This window comes from Myotis nattereri (genome assembly GCF_964212035.1).
Source record: "Myotis nattereri genome assembly, chromosome: 8".
NCBI classification, from domain to species: Eukaryota; Metazoa; Chordata; class Mammalia; order Chiroptera; family Vespertilionidae; genus Myotis; species Myotis nattereri.
Window position 1 is genome coordinate 84,418,822 of NC_138083.1, and position 16,210 is coordinate 84,435,031.

Consider the following 16,210-nt stretch of genomic DNA (forward strand, 5'->3'; position numbering starts at 1 on the left):
AATTTTCATCATTATTCCTTCAAATTCTGGGAGTTTAGGAAGTTAATTTAAAATTCAGTTTATAGATCTCTAAATATCTATGTTCTCGATAATCACTTGCTTTCAATATTAACAAAATGATTTCACAGTCTCATTTCACAGTAAGCTAGTCTAGAATTGCCCTTGGTGGCCGAGAGAACCAGATTCCTCTTGCTGTTCGCCTGCGAGTGCAGCACTGGCGTGCCGAGGTTAACGTGAAAGTTGATACAGAGACTGCTGATGCTCAGGTGAGAGCATCCGGTTCCCATATGTCACTGTTCCTCCTTAAATTATAAGCTGATCTGTAACGCTGCACTATAGTTACAGTAGATGAAACACTGCAAGAGTAGTTTGCTTTCACATGGAAACAGTTACCAAGACAAACCTTGGAGGATGGAGTTCCAAGAATATTAAATCATAAGAAATTGTTTCAGCAGCTGGTTAAAGCTGAGTGTACATAACACAAGACATCTGGTTGTCTGTGCATTTTCAGTTCATTTAAAAAGTATAAACACATTAAAACACTGAAATGTTTGATATATTACAACACTGTCTGCTTGCTCCCCAAGAGTGTTTAAGTGGCTGGTCTAGTCATTGTACTCGAGGCTTATTTACTAGCTAAAGGGATTTACTATTTCCATCCCCCTTAACTTCAAAATATATTATCAACCAAGGAAAAAAAGAAGATATTGCTGGTATTTGTAAGGACATAATGTAATAGAGGTAGTGCTGTTTCTAAAATTAAATCAGGAACGCATGAAGCATCACACATACTATGACAAGTAAACAGCAGACAACGTGCTCTCCCTCCCACATCTGACCATGTGCAACAGAAACCTAACCACAGTGGCTTAACCAAAATAAGGGTTTATTTGCTTCACGTAAGAAGAAATCCAAAGATAAGCGATCTAGGGTTGGTGTAATAGTTCCAGAGTAACAGCCATACCCCCTGTTCCCAGGACACTGTTCTTTGCATGCTGCAGTCATCATCATACTTTTAAGATGTCCAAATGGCACCTCCACATACCAGGAAGGAAGAGAAGGACAAAGAGCAAAAAGCTAAAGGTAAGTGCTCTACAAGCTGCCAACTTCTGCTCACATAAAACTGGCCCAGACTGTCACAGGGCCACATTTCAGCACATTCAATTCCCAAGGTGCCTGGACACTAAGCTGGGCATACAATGTCCCCCAAACAATACTGGAGATCTGTTAGAAAGGAGGGTGAGGGCCCTAACCGGTTTGGCTCAGTGGATAGAGCGTCAGCCTGCGGACTCAAGGGTTCGATTCTGGTCAAGGGCATGTACCTGGGTTGTGGACACATCCCCAGTAGGGAGTGTGCAGGAGGCAGCTGATGGATGTTTCTCTCTCATGGATGTTTCTAACTCTCTATCCCTCTCCCTTCCTCTCTGTAAAAAATCAATAAAATATATTTTAAAAAATAAAAATAAAAATCATCATTCTCCCCTAAAAAAAAAAAAAGAAAGAAAGAAAGAAAGGAGGGTGAGGAAAGGATATAAGGCATGCTAATCGCTGTGTCCGTCGCAAGAGCTCATCGTGCCTGGGCCCTGCCTTCCAAGCTGTACAAGCTCCAAACCACAACAGGGTTTGGCGGATCCCATTTCTAAATCTACATTACAATTCTGGATGCTGCACTTATGCACAACAGAGGCCAGGAGCCCATTTCCCACAAACACCTGTCTTTCCTTTTTGAACTATAGGCAAATAGCACATTCCCAACGATATCCCCATGTAGATTGAGATTCTATGATGATGAATCTTAAAATCTACTTCTTTATTTAAAACGTAATTTCTTTAAAATATGCATTTTTCAATGGGGATGATATGACCCCTCCCCCCCGAGAATAAAAATTAGTTCTTTAAGGTGAAAAACGTCACAGATATTATAATGATTCATGGTGCTCCAAGGGGGGAGGGGCAATTAAGATAAAGAAGTCTAAAAGGGTTCCTCAAAGAGACAATTTTTAAAAAGGCTGACAGTAACTGCTCTAAAAATAACAAACATTTTGAATCACGATGGAATGGCATTCAGTTGCAGTGCCGGAAACCCACTACCATAAACAAATAAGGACACATGAGAAGTCCAGAGGGCGACAGTGGGGAGGGGAACTAGTAGTTGATGCCTTTGGTTCAGCAGCTCAATGGCATCAAAGCGGAATTTTTGGTGAGTCTCTTGGCTCATGGCGCCAAGATGGCCACATAATTCAAAGGACCATGTTCACATTCCAGACAGCAGGAAAGAGGGCTGTCAAGAACAGAAAGATAGGACTCCTGGAGGAGCCAGGTCCCCTTAAAAGAGCTTTACTCATACTTCCATGGAGAAATTCCCCCTACATCTCAATGACCACATCTACCTTCAAGAAAAGGTAGACATGAAAATCCAAAACTGGCCATTAATCAAAGCAGGACATAAGAAAGAAGGGGAGAGCAAATAATGGGTGAACTAGCTGCACCTACCACATATGAATTTGTTTCTAATTGCTTTTCTCTTAAACCCTTGTTAACAGAGATTTGTAAGTTCATTTATTACAGACATTAATCTAATTCTGTGCCTACCATATGCTTAGTATTATTAACAACTTAAAATTGTTTTGATGATGGATAGTCAGAGTTTAAATATTACTGGGCAAGAGAGATAAAAGAACTTTATGAATGTACTACCCTTAAAAGGCATGCATAAAAGTACTACACTAGGACCCACAAACTCTTCAACATCATCAATTACCATCTTCACAATACAAAGAAGATAAAACAAACCCTGATGTAGCCAGAACTTACATGAGTGGAATATCAGTGATTAACTGCATCAAACAGCAGACTAATTCTTCCAAAAGATCTTCTGAGTCAGAACCTGATAAGATACACAAAAAGTTTGTTAACAAAGTATAAAATAGAATGGAATTGGTTAGAAGTTCAGTTTCATTCCTAAAGAAAGTAAGAATAATTATTACATAAACTCAGACATTAATGCTGACCTCTGAATAAAATCCAAATCCTAAGTTAGCATCTATTATGATTTTCATCTACAGAGGAATTTTGAACACCAGCTATCAATTATACAGTTTTTAACATTTGAAGGTAACTATGACTCCTGTAGGCCAGTAGTGTTCAAACTTCTTATAGTGCACTATGTTTTTTCAAATGAAATCTTACATGCTAAGCCAAATATATGAAGTACATGAAAGCCCTGACCAGTTTGGCTCAGTGGCTAGAGCGTCGGCCTGTGGACTGACGAGTCCCAGGTTCGATTCTGGTCAAGGGCATGTACCTTGGTTGCGGGCACATCCCCAGTAGGGGGTGTGCAGGAGGCAGCTGATGGGTATTTCTCTCTCATGGATGTTTCTAACTCTCTATCCCTCGCCCTTCCTCTCTGTAAAAAATCAATAAAATATATTTAAAAATAAATAAATAAAATAAAATACATGAAAAAGCAAGCTGCTCTAGCTGCTTTGTTTGAATCAGGAGTAGACACACCCCTCAGCCCCCTAAATATCTGGCCTTGCCCTTGCTCTTCTTGATAGACCTCAAGAACCTTTTCTGAACCCGTGGGGACTCCACAGATGACAGACTGAAACCGGGTAAGAGGCCAGACACCTACCTTTTCACAGACAAAAAGCCAAAGGTAAAGTGGATTTCCAAGTCCTATGAACAAGTGGCAAAGGCAGGTTACAAATTACCCTCCCAGTGGAAATGCCCCTCTGTCCCATAGCGCTCTGAGTGACGTCTGGCTTTGGACAATACTGAGACACCTGCTCTTTCTTCCCCAGCTCCTATGACACCCTATTTCTAACCCACCTCTCTCTCTATTCATTCCCAGTACCACTTCCTTGGAATGCCCTTCAACTACTGGTACGCTCCTCAGAGTGCCACCATTGGTTTTCTTCTCCTCGTCTCGCTCCCCATGACCTCCCTTACTAGTCATCACTTGTATGCTGGCGATTCCTACAGTTTTCCTCTTGTCTCTCCACTGAACTTCATCTTTATATCCAATTGTCTGCTGACCATCGCCACCTAGATCAGCGGTTCTCAACCTGTGGGTCGCGACCCCTTTGGCCCTTTCACAGGGGTCGCCTAAGACCATCCTGCATATCAGATATTTACATGACGATTCATAACAGTCGCAACATTACAGTTATGAAGTAGCAACGAAAATAATTTTATGGTTGGGTCACAACATGAGGAACTGTATTTAAAGGGCCAGAAGGTTGAGAACCACTGGCCTAGATGCATCACCAGTACTCAAGCTCAATACGTTCAAAACTAAACTCATTTGTCCCAACGCTTCAAATCCACTTCCTTGTTCTTTATTCTCCTTTTCGGTGACTACATCAGTGAGCCCAAACCCAAAACACAGACTATTCTCTTATTCATCTCAAGGTCCTATCAATTACACAGTCACCTCTCTGTCATTTACTCGTTTCTTCATTTCCTGTCATGCCTTCGTTCATTATTGCATGATCTCGGTTCAGTTAAACAAGTTTATTAAATTAAAACTCCTAAACTTCTTTAAACCTTCCTACTAGTATTCCTACAAATTTGCTCCTCTCCAATCCAAACTACAGATTATCAGGGGGACCTAACTACAGTCCATCCTTTCATTCTCCTGCCTTAGACCTTTATAATTGCTTTAAGCTGATTACTATGCATCAGAAAGAACTCCAAGCTCCAAGGTGCAGCATGCCAGACCCTTCGAGATACAGGCCCTACATCCCTTTCTACCTTCATCTCCCACCATTGTTCCTTTCACAATTTATATTCCAGCGATACCAAACTACCTGCTACATGCCACTTTATGCCTCCTCAATAACATTCTGCCTGGAATGCCCTCCAACAATAAAAATCTAATTTTAAAAAAAAGCCAATTTTTATCTACCTGAACCATCCTAAATCTTCATTTCCTCCATAAAACCCAACTCTCTTGCCTCCCCTTGAACAAAAATAATCATCTAGGCCGCATCTATGCCTTGTTCATATGTCTTTCACTGAATAATTTGGTTACATTGTATCATAATTTCTCTCTACATGTAAGCAGGCTTCTATTGGACTCTGTATTTCTCAAGGATGATGACTAAGAGCTTGGCATGTGATGTATACTCAATACATGTTTGCTCAACTGAACCCAGCTGTCTAAGTATAAATCTAATGGTTATTTCCAAAGCATCAAAGCACTTGGAGTCTCGAAAAAATTTAGCAATTCTTTTTTCTAGACCACAATCACCTTAGTAGTCAGGAATTATGCAGAAACCCCTTCCTGCCTTGCCATAAATAGAACTGGCACAGCAACCCTCTGAGAGGTGAGTGCCAAGCTAGAAGAGAACATGAAGTCACAATGAACACACCGATCAAGGCTAAGAAGAATGAATACACAGCAAGATCAAGTTCAATAACCACATTAACTCTCACTCTAAAAGAGGTAGGCTTATTAGCTCAACGAGTGAAGAAAGTAAAACAAGGAAATAAGTAACATTTGTCTCTGAGGCTACACAACAAGTAGATCTAACTAAAATCCTCCTCATTGTCAAAGCTGTCCAACATAACCCACGTGAATTAACAACCTATTCCAACAAGCTCATTTGCTGACATATAATAGATATTCAATACGTTTGTTGAACCATCATTCCCTGACTCATCCTACAGAATGTACTGACCCAGACCCAAGAAGAACATTTAAAATCTTCACTGATTCCTTAAAGAACATTTCAGACCAAATGAGTTGGACAGTTTAATAACATACTCTTATTTAGCCAAGCAGCCAGCAGTGTTTTAATTACAGAAGGTGAAGAAACAAGCACTCAGGACTCACAGATGGTGCCTGATTGTTCTATTTTTCTTCCAGGGGTGTAAACACATCTGATTTTTAAATCTTAAAATGGTGACGAGAACTCTCTATCAAGTTCTATGTGCCATCCAAATCATGACCTCGGCCAAGTTTACAGCTGGGTCAATTAAAGAATATATTCACAGCTTTGTTATCAATTTAACATTATGAAAATGATAAAAAAAAATATTTCATACAAGTAAAATGTAACATATCAAGGCCAAAGCTCTAACAAAACAAAAGACAAGAATAAAGAATTTCCAGTTGAAATCTCTGACAACTTCCATTTACTTTAAGAAGAAAGTCCTGCAGAATACTATAGGCTTGTTCTGAGCTAATCTAGAAGCAAATAACTGCATATCAAGTGAAGAATGATGAGATTTGACTGCTTAGCAGGTTTGACATCAAGCAAAAGTCACTCCTACTGCTTTATTTTCCAAGTAGTACTTACATCATTCAGCTTTCATATGAGGATAAATATCTTTCTTACTTCCAGTAAAAATAAGTAAATATAAAGTCTCCTGCCAGAAATTATGTAACTCACTCATGCATCTCAAGAAAGATGATCTTAAAAGTCCTTGAAATTTGAAAGACACAGTAAACTGAGGTTCTTTGAGCAAAGGACTTTGCAGAGATTCAGTATGTTTATTGTACTGTGAAATTTACAGCCCAGTTTTATCTCTTTAAGAGTTTTAAATTGCCTCTACAGCTGCAGTCAAATATTTTAGTAGTTTAAATCTTAGCTTCTGGATAAAATATTAATAGCTAACATTTGAGAACTCTACCCTTGAAGAGGCACTGTGTTATTTCATTCTCTTTACCCACATTAATCCTGATAATAACTATTAAGGTGCAGGTATGATCATCATCCTTTTACAGATGAAGAATCAAGGCCCACTGATATTAGTTTACTTATAGTAAGGGGCAGAGCCCAGATTTGAACCCAAATCCAGACTCCCAAAAAAAGGAAAAGAAAAAAACAACCTAATGAATTATTTTTTCTATTTTTTATTTTTATTATTGAGAGTATTACAGATGTCCCCCAGTGCCCCCCGCCTCCCCGCCACCAACTGCCCTGCTCCACCCAGCCTGCTCTGCCCCTGTCCTTCACCACCCTACTGTCCGTGTCCAAGGGCAATGAATATATGCCTATACATTCTTTAGTTAATCTCTTCCTGTCCCCTTTCCCTCTGAGATTCATCAGTCTGTTCCATATTTTCATTATTTTTAAAGACCTGTTATTATACAAAGTTGGGGGGAAAATCCAGTCAACCATTCCATGTTTCACTGAAGACCCTAAATATAAACCCCCTGGTAAGAGTACTATGAACCACACTAGGGAAGAAATCTGAAATACAACATATTAGTTTACACATCCAGGTGATATATTATACATTTACCAACGCATACTGGAAGTCCTTGACTTAAATATCCAATTTGGAAGTAATTTTATACAACGAATAAATATAAACTATTATTATCAGTATTATGCAAACTGAAATCTCACCCCTATTCCTAGGGTTCTCTCACTCTAAAGCCCTAATCCCACGTCTCTGATCTCTATGAGCGTCACCAGAGGAAGAAGCAAAGAAAGACAAGGTGATATTTGTGGTCCTAACAACTCCAATAATCCATACCTGAAACTAAGCTTCGGTTCCTGTTCTTTCTGTTTGGCACCCTCCGGTACCAAACGATAAGATACCGCGCTCTCATTTTGGCCTTAGGGGGTGGACCAGAGCATAGTAGAATCATGTCATAATCAAACGTCTTCCATCAGAGTGGGAGGGGAGAGAAGGCAAAATGATTTTTAAAAACCACTCACTTGAAGAAGAGAAAAAACAGTGCTGGTGGAAAACAAAGAAGTGGCCAGAAAAAAGAAACACATGGGTCATTTAAATCAGGTTACATGTAATTATTAAAAAATATATTAACAGATGAGAGTTAATCTTTGTTGTTTTCTTTACATTAGTAAAGTCAAGCTGTTATTTCTCAATGCTGCCCAATACCACACTGTGCCATATACAAGCATTAAAAAACTAAATCAAGAAATAACAGAGCGAGAGAAACCAAGATGGCGGCATAGGTAAACACCGGAAATTGCTGCCTCGCACAACCACTTCAAAAATACAACTAGAAGACAAAACGGACATCATCCAGAACCACAGGAAGGCTGGCTGAGTGGAAATTCAACAACTAAAAGGAAAGAGAAAAGCACACTGGGACTCAGAGGAGGTGCAGAAGTAAAGTGCAGAGGTACAGAGCCGCATGTGGAAAGGGTTGGCAACTGAGGACTTGGCTGTCTTTTTTAATCAGGAGGGAGACACAAGCTCCCGATGCTCTGAACTCCAGTTCTGGACAAGTCTCTGGGCACCCAGACTCATACGGGGATAAACTGGACTGTCTGGCATCAGTCGGAACTCGAGGGCAGCTTTCCCTCAGAGGTGCTTGCAGCGATTACAAGGACACTGAGACTCGGGGCCTCTTAGGGCAGGGCTGAGGATCAGCCATAGCTGTTTGCTCTGCCCTGTTGACTCCCTGAGACCCCGCCCCACCCAAGCTGTGTGCAGAGGCTTTTGCATATGAAAGGCCTGGCCCTTTGCAATCTAAAATTACCTAACAAACTGCAGCTGGGTCAGAGAGACCCAGAACATCCAAAAGAAGACCCAAGGCCCCACAGCAGCTTGCATTGCTTCACAGCTGGGCCTCATCTGGGCACCTCCAAACCCCAAAGAAAGAAAAGGAATCTGCAGATCTCTCCATAGCTCCTGCTGGGTAGCCTCAGGCAGAGGTTAAATTAGCACCTCCTTAGAGATCCAAGAGCCAGTGTATCCAGTGGTCAGAGTAGGACTATCCAGATTACAACTCCTCAGATTCATAAGGGACACACTCAGGGGGCAGACTCAGTGAGCACCAAAGCCCCACTGAAGCAAGTCTCGCCCCATAAGGGTGTCTTCAGCACAGAAGTTCTCCCACCATAAACACAGCTGATTCTCACAGCCAATTGGCCTGGAGGTCAATTTCTCCCAGTGATACCTACAACAATCAAGGCTTAACTACAACAAGACTGTGCACAAAGCCCACAAAGGGGTGCACCAAGAGTGTCCACCTCAGGTAATTGGGGATGTTGAGCCACTGGGCCCTATAGGACACCTAGCACAGAAAGCCACTCTATCAACACAGAGAAGCATAAAAAATGTGGAGACAAAGAGACAGGTCACAAATGACAGAAATGGAGGAAAGCAAATTACTGGATAAGAGTTCAAAACCACGGTTATAAGGTTTTTCAAGAATTTTCTAGAAACTGCCGATAAACTTAGTGAGACACTCAAGAAATCTAGTGAGACCGCCAATAAATTTAATGAGATCCTCAATAAATCTAGTGAGACCCTCGAGGATATGAAAAAGAACCAACTAGAAATTAAGCATACACTGACTGAAATAAAGAATATTATACAGGCTTCCAACAGCAGACTAGAGGATCGCAAGAATCAAGTCAAAGATTTCAAATACAAAGAAACAAAAAACACCCAACCAGAAAAACAAAAAGAAAAAAGAATCCAAAAATGCGAGGATAGTGTAAGGAGCCTCTGGGACAACTTCAAGCGTACCAACATCTGAATTATGGGGGTGCCAGAAGAAGACTGAAAGCAAGATATTGAAAACCTATTTGAAGAAATAATGACAGAAAACTTCCCCTACCTGGTGAAAGAAATAGACTCACAAGTCCAGGAAGCACAGAGAAACACAAACAAAAGGAATCCAAAGAGGACCATACCAAGACACAGCATAATTAAAATGCCAAGAGCAAAAGACAAAGAGAGAATCTTAAAAGCAGCAAGAGAAAGTCAGTTACCTACAAGGGAGCACCCATACGACTGTCAGCTGATTTCTCAACAGAAACCATGCAGGCCAGAAGGGAGTGGCAAGAAATATTCAAAGTGATGAATAGCAAGAACCTACATACCAAGATTACTTTATCCAGCAAAGCTATCATTCAGAATTGAAGGTCAGATAAAGAGCTTCACAGATAAGGAAAAGCTAAAGGAGTTCATCACCACCAAACCAGTATTATATGAAATGCTGAAAGGTATCCTTTAAGAAGAGGAAGAGGAAGAAAAAGGTAAAGATACAAATTATGAACAACAAATATGCATCTATCAACAAGTGAATCTAAGAATCAAGTGAATAAATAATCTGATGAACAGAATGAACTGGTGATTATAATAGAATCAGGGACATAGAAAGGGAATGGACTGACTATTCTTGGGGGGGAAAGGGGTGTGGGAGATGCGGGAAGAGACTGGACAAAAATCGTGCACCTATGGACGAGGACAGTGGGTGGGGAGTGAGGGCAGAGGGTGGGGCGGTAACTGGGAGGAGGGGAGTTATGGGGGGGGGAGAGGAACAAATGTAATAATCTGAACAATAAAGATTTAATTAAAAAAAAAAAGAAAATCATATTTAAACTTCTAATTAGCAAATTCAAATATGCCTGTAAATATTCATCATAAATTAAAGATAAGCAAATGGACTTCCTCTTTTCTAAAAATAACATTGTCTGCCACAACCATTTTGACAATGTGGCCATGGCTGGAAAAGTGTCAGTTTTACACTGTGTCTACCTTAGGCCACCCAGACTGTGGCCTAAGGTAGACACATGCTTCTCCAAATTGAAGATGAGCAAGGAGTGCAAGTACCAAGAGGGTACTCCAGGAAGGCATTTGGCCCCAAAACAAACACAGTGTATCTCTCAAATGCATCAATTTACTCAATGTTACATAATGAAAAATAATTTTATATTAGAGGCCCGAATTCGTGCACGGGTGGGGTCCCTCGGCCCGGCCAGCAATCGGGGCCAATCAGGGCAAGGGACCGCGGGAGGTTAGCCAGCTGCAGGAGGTTGCTGTGGGAGTACTGACCACCTGCTTTGAGCATCTTCCCCCTGGTGGTCAGTGCGTGTCATAGTGACCAGTAGTTCAGTCAACCGTTTGTAACAGTCGCTTAGGCTTTTATATATAGAGAGGCCAGGTGCACAAAATTCATGCATGGGTAGGGTCCCTAGGCCTGGCTGGTGATCGGGGCTGATCTATGGGGCAACCAGCAGGGAGATCAAGGGCCCCCCACTGACACCTGCCTTGGCTGGTCTGGCACCACCTGCTCGGTGGCCTGCCCCCCACTGCCACCCCTGGTCACCTCCCTCTGCAGGGCAACTGGCGGGGCGAACAGGGGGCCCCCGCTGGTACCCTGCCTTGGCTGGCCTGGCACTGCCTGCTGGCTGGTCCCAACCCCCATCGCCGCTGGTCGGGGGCAGCTCCTGCATTGAGTGCCTGCCCTCTGGTGGTCAGTGTGCATCATAGCAACCGGTCGTTTTGCCATTCGGTTGATTTGCAAATTAGGCTTTTATTATATAGGATAAGTGATATTGTGGTTAAATAAAAGTATAAAATATACACAATTTTATGACATAATGCAAACAAGTGTTAAGGTTATAGGTGCTGGTTGGACTATCTTCTTAGGCCCTCTGGGGATAAACATTCATTCCACTCTTACTGCTAACACTTCCTGCAAAGGTTTGCAGCTCCCAAAGAGAACTATGTTTTGGCACTGTTGGTCCCACAAAGACAATGCCTAGCGTTAACAAAACTAACAAAACTAGCAAGCCACAATTCAATTAAAAGCTCTAATTTTTAAACATTCTATATAATAAAAGCCTAATATGCAAATTGTCCCCTCAGGTGGTCGTTCAACCGGGAGTTCGACCGCTCGCTATGACATGCGCTGACCGCTAGGAGTGGGGCAGAACATGGCGGGCGTTGGCAATGCAGCGCTGGCAGCAGGCAGCAGTGGAGGTGTTGCTGGCCCCAATGGGACCGGATGAGAGCAGGACCATAGCGGGATGATCGAGCAGGAGAGTGGGCGGCTCCAGGCCAAGGCAGGATGCCAGGCGGGGCTACAGGGCTGTGAGACTGGGGGTGCGAGCTGGGGCTGCAAGGTTGAGGGCGCGAGCTGGGCCCGAAATCCGCAGGCCACCCCGAGGGACCCCACCCATGCAGGAATTCGTGCACCGGGCCTCTCGTAGTATATAGTTAACAAACTTGGAAGGGTGATTATCAAAGTAGGAAATTAAACATATTCATGTCTTAAAACTCAAAATCAATGTAAAAGCTCTAGGTAAGCAGGAACACCTAATGCAGGCAACAGTGTGTTTTTGAAAATAAACCCCAGAAATGCAAGACCAACACTGCCATTGGCCTCAGAAAGAGAGGAGATAGCATGAAGGTTAGATGCAAAACACTGCATTCCCCATATTTCATTTGTTAACAATGCCATTCTCCCCTTTTACTTTCCAGGTTGTTACTTTTAATGCTAAGGAAGGAAATGCAAGCAGCTGATCTTAAAAACTACAGGCAAAAAAAGAAACCTGTCAGCAATATCAAGAGAAAATAGTAACCTTTTCCTGTATCTGCAGAAAAAGATGACATACATCAGCATCATAAAACTGTCCTTGAAAATGTTATTTCTGATCAAATAATCCCAAAGACACCCAGACTCAGAGACTGTTGTTATATCTATGAAAGTAACCTTTAATACTTACAAAATCTTCTGATTGGTTGTCTCAATAATGCATTGCCCTAGTAATAGTACTTAAACTGACATCTGTTTTCTGAAAGAAATACCTGTGATTTTTATTTTTATGTTTCATATCCATGAGATCAAAATAAATAAAAGTCTCAATCTTACTGGCTGCCTTATTCTAAAAAAAGGAAAAAAACAATGAGAGTCTTGGTTCTTTTAAATTAATAGAGGGGAAGAAAGAGTGACAGTGTCAGGTTATTTAAAAATAAAAATTATGAGAGGAACAATGGAATTTTCAAAATTTTAATTTTATTCCTCAAATTTTGTGCTTATATGTTGCTACACATGTGATTACCAAAACATCTTCAAAGGCAATACTTACTGTAACTGCCAGATTTTTCTTCATAAGTAAAATGAAGTTGTAATTCCTCTTCTGACATCTCACAGATGAACACTTTCAGCAAATAGCAAATAATAAACAAAGCATTGTTTGTCTGCCAAATGAAGATGTGACTAGAAAAGAGACCAAGGTCACATAAGAATCAATATTTAATCATGAGCACAATCAGTTTATTTCTAGTCAATGATTTCTTCATGATTGATCAATCGTTTTGCCCACTGTATTTGTAATATTAGAATCATGTCCATATCTTTTAATGGCTCATGATTTATGGCACTGAAGCAGTGAAATCTATTACAGTTTACTTCATAGTTCATTCTATGTATTTTACATAGTAAGTGAACATAATAAAAATATTATCCTTTAGGCATGACTGCTCTTTTTATTAAATATATTTTTATTGATTTCAGAAAGGAAGGGAGAGGGAGAGAGAGACAGAAACATCAATGATGAGAGAGAATCATTGACTGGCTGCCTCCTGCACACCCCAAACTAAGGACCAAGTCCGCAACCCATGCATGTGCCCTTGACCAGAATCGAACCTGGGACCCTTCAGTCCACAGTCCGACGCTCTATCCACTGAGCCAAACCAGCTAGGGCATGACTGCTCTTTGTTTTTAACTTTATAGCTGTCCCACACACAGGCAATTCAAAGAAAAGAAAGCTAAAATAATTAAAAATACATAGTACCATAAGGAAATACATGCAAATACACAACCAAATTTTTAAATGGAGTATCACCAGTAATCACAGTACAATATTTGCTGTTTGTATTAATAACTGTGAACTCACAAGAAAAACTTTTGTTAGATTCAATATAATTTGCTTGGGAGCTGGGCAATGAACAATCTTTGAAAAAGAGCTAACCAGATGCCCTGCCTGTTTGCCTCAGAGCATTGGCCTACGAACTGAAGCGTCCTGGGTTCAATTCCAGTCAAGGGCACGTGTCCGGGTTGTGGGCTCGATCCCCAGTGGGGGACTTGCAGGAGGCAGCCAATCAATGATTCTCTCTCATCATTGATGTTTCTATCTCTCCCTCCCTCTTCCTTCCTTTGTGAAATCAATTTAAATATATATATGTGTGTTTGTGTATATATACATATACACATATATATATATACACATATATATAAAAAAAGAGCTAACCAGAAAAAAATAGTGTTAAAAAATGCTTGAGCACATAAAAGGTTAGCTTTCCATTGCATCTAATATAGAACTATAATACCTAATCTGAATCTTCTTTCATCTAATGAAAGAAATTAAGGAAACAGATGTGGAATGAAATAATACTCAAATTAAGTCATATGTCCAGCAGTAATAATGGGGAATAATGCCCTTTTTAGTAATAATCACATCACTATTAATCTACTTAAGTAATATATTTCTAAAGATTATCTAAAATGCTGAAAGCAGATTCCAAAATGTATCATCTCCCCCCAGTGACTTGAACAGCAAATTAAAACCTCTCTTGTACTTATTTCCTTTAATAGTAAGTACAATTCCTTTAATAGCTTTTAAGAGACCATAATCAATTTCTAAAAGATGAAAAATACTCCTTGTTAAATATGAAAAGAACAAAACTAATCAGCCAGCTTACTTCCGACATTCTGCTGAAAGTTTTAGTTCTTTGGTTCTAGAAAGGAAGACCTTAATCAATGCACCAAGGTTTCCTGTTCGAGGATTGTTTTCAACTGCAAGAGAAAGAAAGATTTTAAAAAGTTAAAATTAAGAACTAAAAGCAAAGTGAGTGTATCATAACACTTATAAAATCAAATGTCAAACTGAAGTTGCTCATGGACCAATCTATTGTCAATAAGGAATGAAAGAAATGCTGCTTGGTTGTAATTCTTTCTGAACAAAAAGTGATGTACAAAATAGAAGTGCTAGAAACAGCAGGAGAAAATAGCCATCTGATCTGAGAATCCAAAATTGTAAAGAAAACATACAAATTTAATATGCATACACAATTTACATATACACATCATTCTCTTTAGAAAAACAGATGCTTAAAAAGCTCAAAAACTGATCATCCATATCCCCAGTATATAGAATATAATAAACCATAAAGATAAAACTATTCAGATAATCACAAATTATTCTTATGAAAACGAAGACACATAAAGAAAGACACATAATGTGGCCAGTGGGGCGCTATCTGAACCACGCAAAATTTTAAAGAATTTATTAAAAGAATTTTTTTTCAAGTTTAAAAGGTGAGTATTTCAGCAAAGCCAGCCTAGGGTTGAGAGAAGATTCTATTGGGAATGAGAAGATCTGGCTCCTAGATCCAAGTCTATAACAAGGGAATATTGAACCTCAGGCAAATTATTTACTTCTCCACCTCAGTGTTCTCATCTGGAAAAGAAAAACAGCTAATATATACTGAACAATACACTTAGTGCTTTACACATTACCTACTATAATCCTCAAAACTACATATGGCATAAGCACGACTATCACCTCCATTTTACAGAGCACCCCCTGTAGGTTCTTGCTTGCTCAAGGACACATAGTTATCTACTGGCTCAAATCCTTGGCCCTACACTATGCCAAACCAGCCCCTGTAATCAAAGAATTGGACTTAATGAAACTCTAAAGTTCTATCAGGCTGCAGAGCAAGACATAGGCTATGATTAATTTGGTGTGTCAACTTGACTGGGCCTGAATCTTCTTTCATCTAATGAAAGAAATTAAGGAAACAGATGTGGAATGAAATAATACTCAAATTAAGTCATATGTCCAGCAGTAATAATGGGGAATAATGCCCTTTTAATGCCCAGGTATCCAGTTAACATTATTCCCAGTGTGTCAGGGAGAGGGTCTCTGCATTTGAATTGGTAGACTGAGTAAAGCAGATTTCGTCTCCATGGATGGCCCACAGAGAAAAGTCAGAGGAAGGCTGAATTCTTTCTATCTGCCTGACTGTTGAGCTGAAACACTGATCATCTTCTGTGCTTAAATGGGACTCACAACATTGGCTCTCCTAGTTCTCAGGCCTTTGGACTTGGACTGGAATTTACACCATTAACTTTCCTGGGTCCTCCAGCATGCACACCAACTCACGGGACTGCTCAGCCTTCATAGTCGTGTGAGCCAATTTCTTATAATAAATCTCATTTTATATATACAGTGGGGCCTTGGCTTACGAGTTTAATTTGTTCCGTGACAGAGCTCGTAACTCAAATTACTTGTATGTCAAATCATAAAGTGAACGAGTGAGACACGTGATGCTGGGCTGATGTTGTGGCGTTCACTGTGATGTTCGCTGCGCCAACTAGCGGTGGGGTATCTGAAGCTGGCTCATAACCCGAATTTTAGCTCGCAACTCAAAGCAAAAAATCAGCCGAGAGACTGCTCGTATCTCGAAAAACTCGTTAGTC

The 16,210-nt window shown here is 40.4% G+C and overlaps 1 protein-coding gene across 2 annotated transcripts in view; it reads right to left on the minus strand.

The window, feature by feature from the left end:
• The window catches only part of DYM (dymeclin), a 252,328-nt gene that overhangs the window by 183,719 nt on the left and 52,399 nt on the right, over positions 1-16,210 (minus strand). For both annotated transcript variants that reach the window (XM_081097587.1, XM_081097586.1), the window contains exons 4-6: positions 14,428-14,521; positions 12,813-12,943; positions 2,815-2,887 (exon numbers count right to left, since the gene is read on the minus strand). In XM_081097587.1, coding sequence (XP_080953713.1) covers positions 2,815-2,887; positions 12,813-12,943; positions 14,428-14,521 — 298 coding nt within the window. The remainder of the gene's footprint in view (positions 1-2,814; positions 2,888-12,812; positions 12,944-14,427; positions 14,522-16,210) is intronic.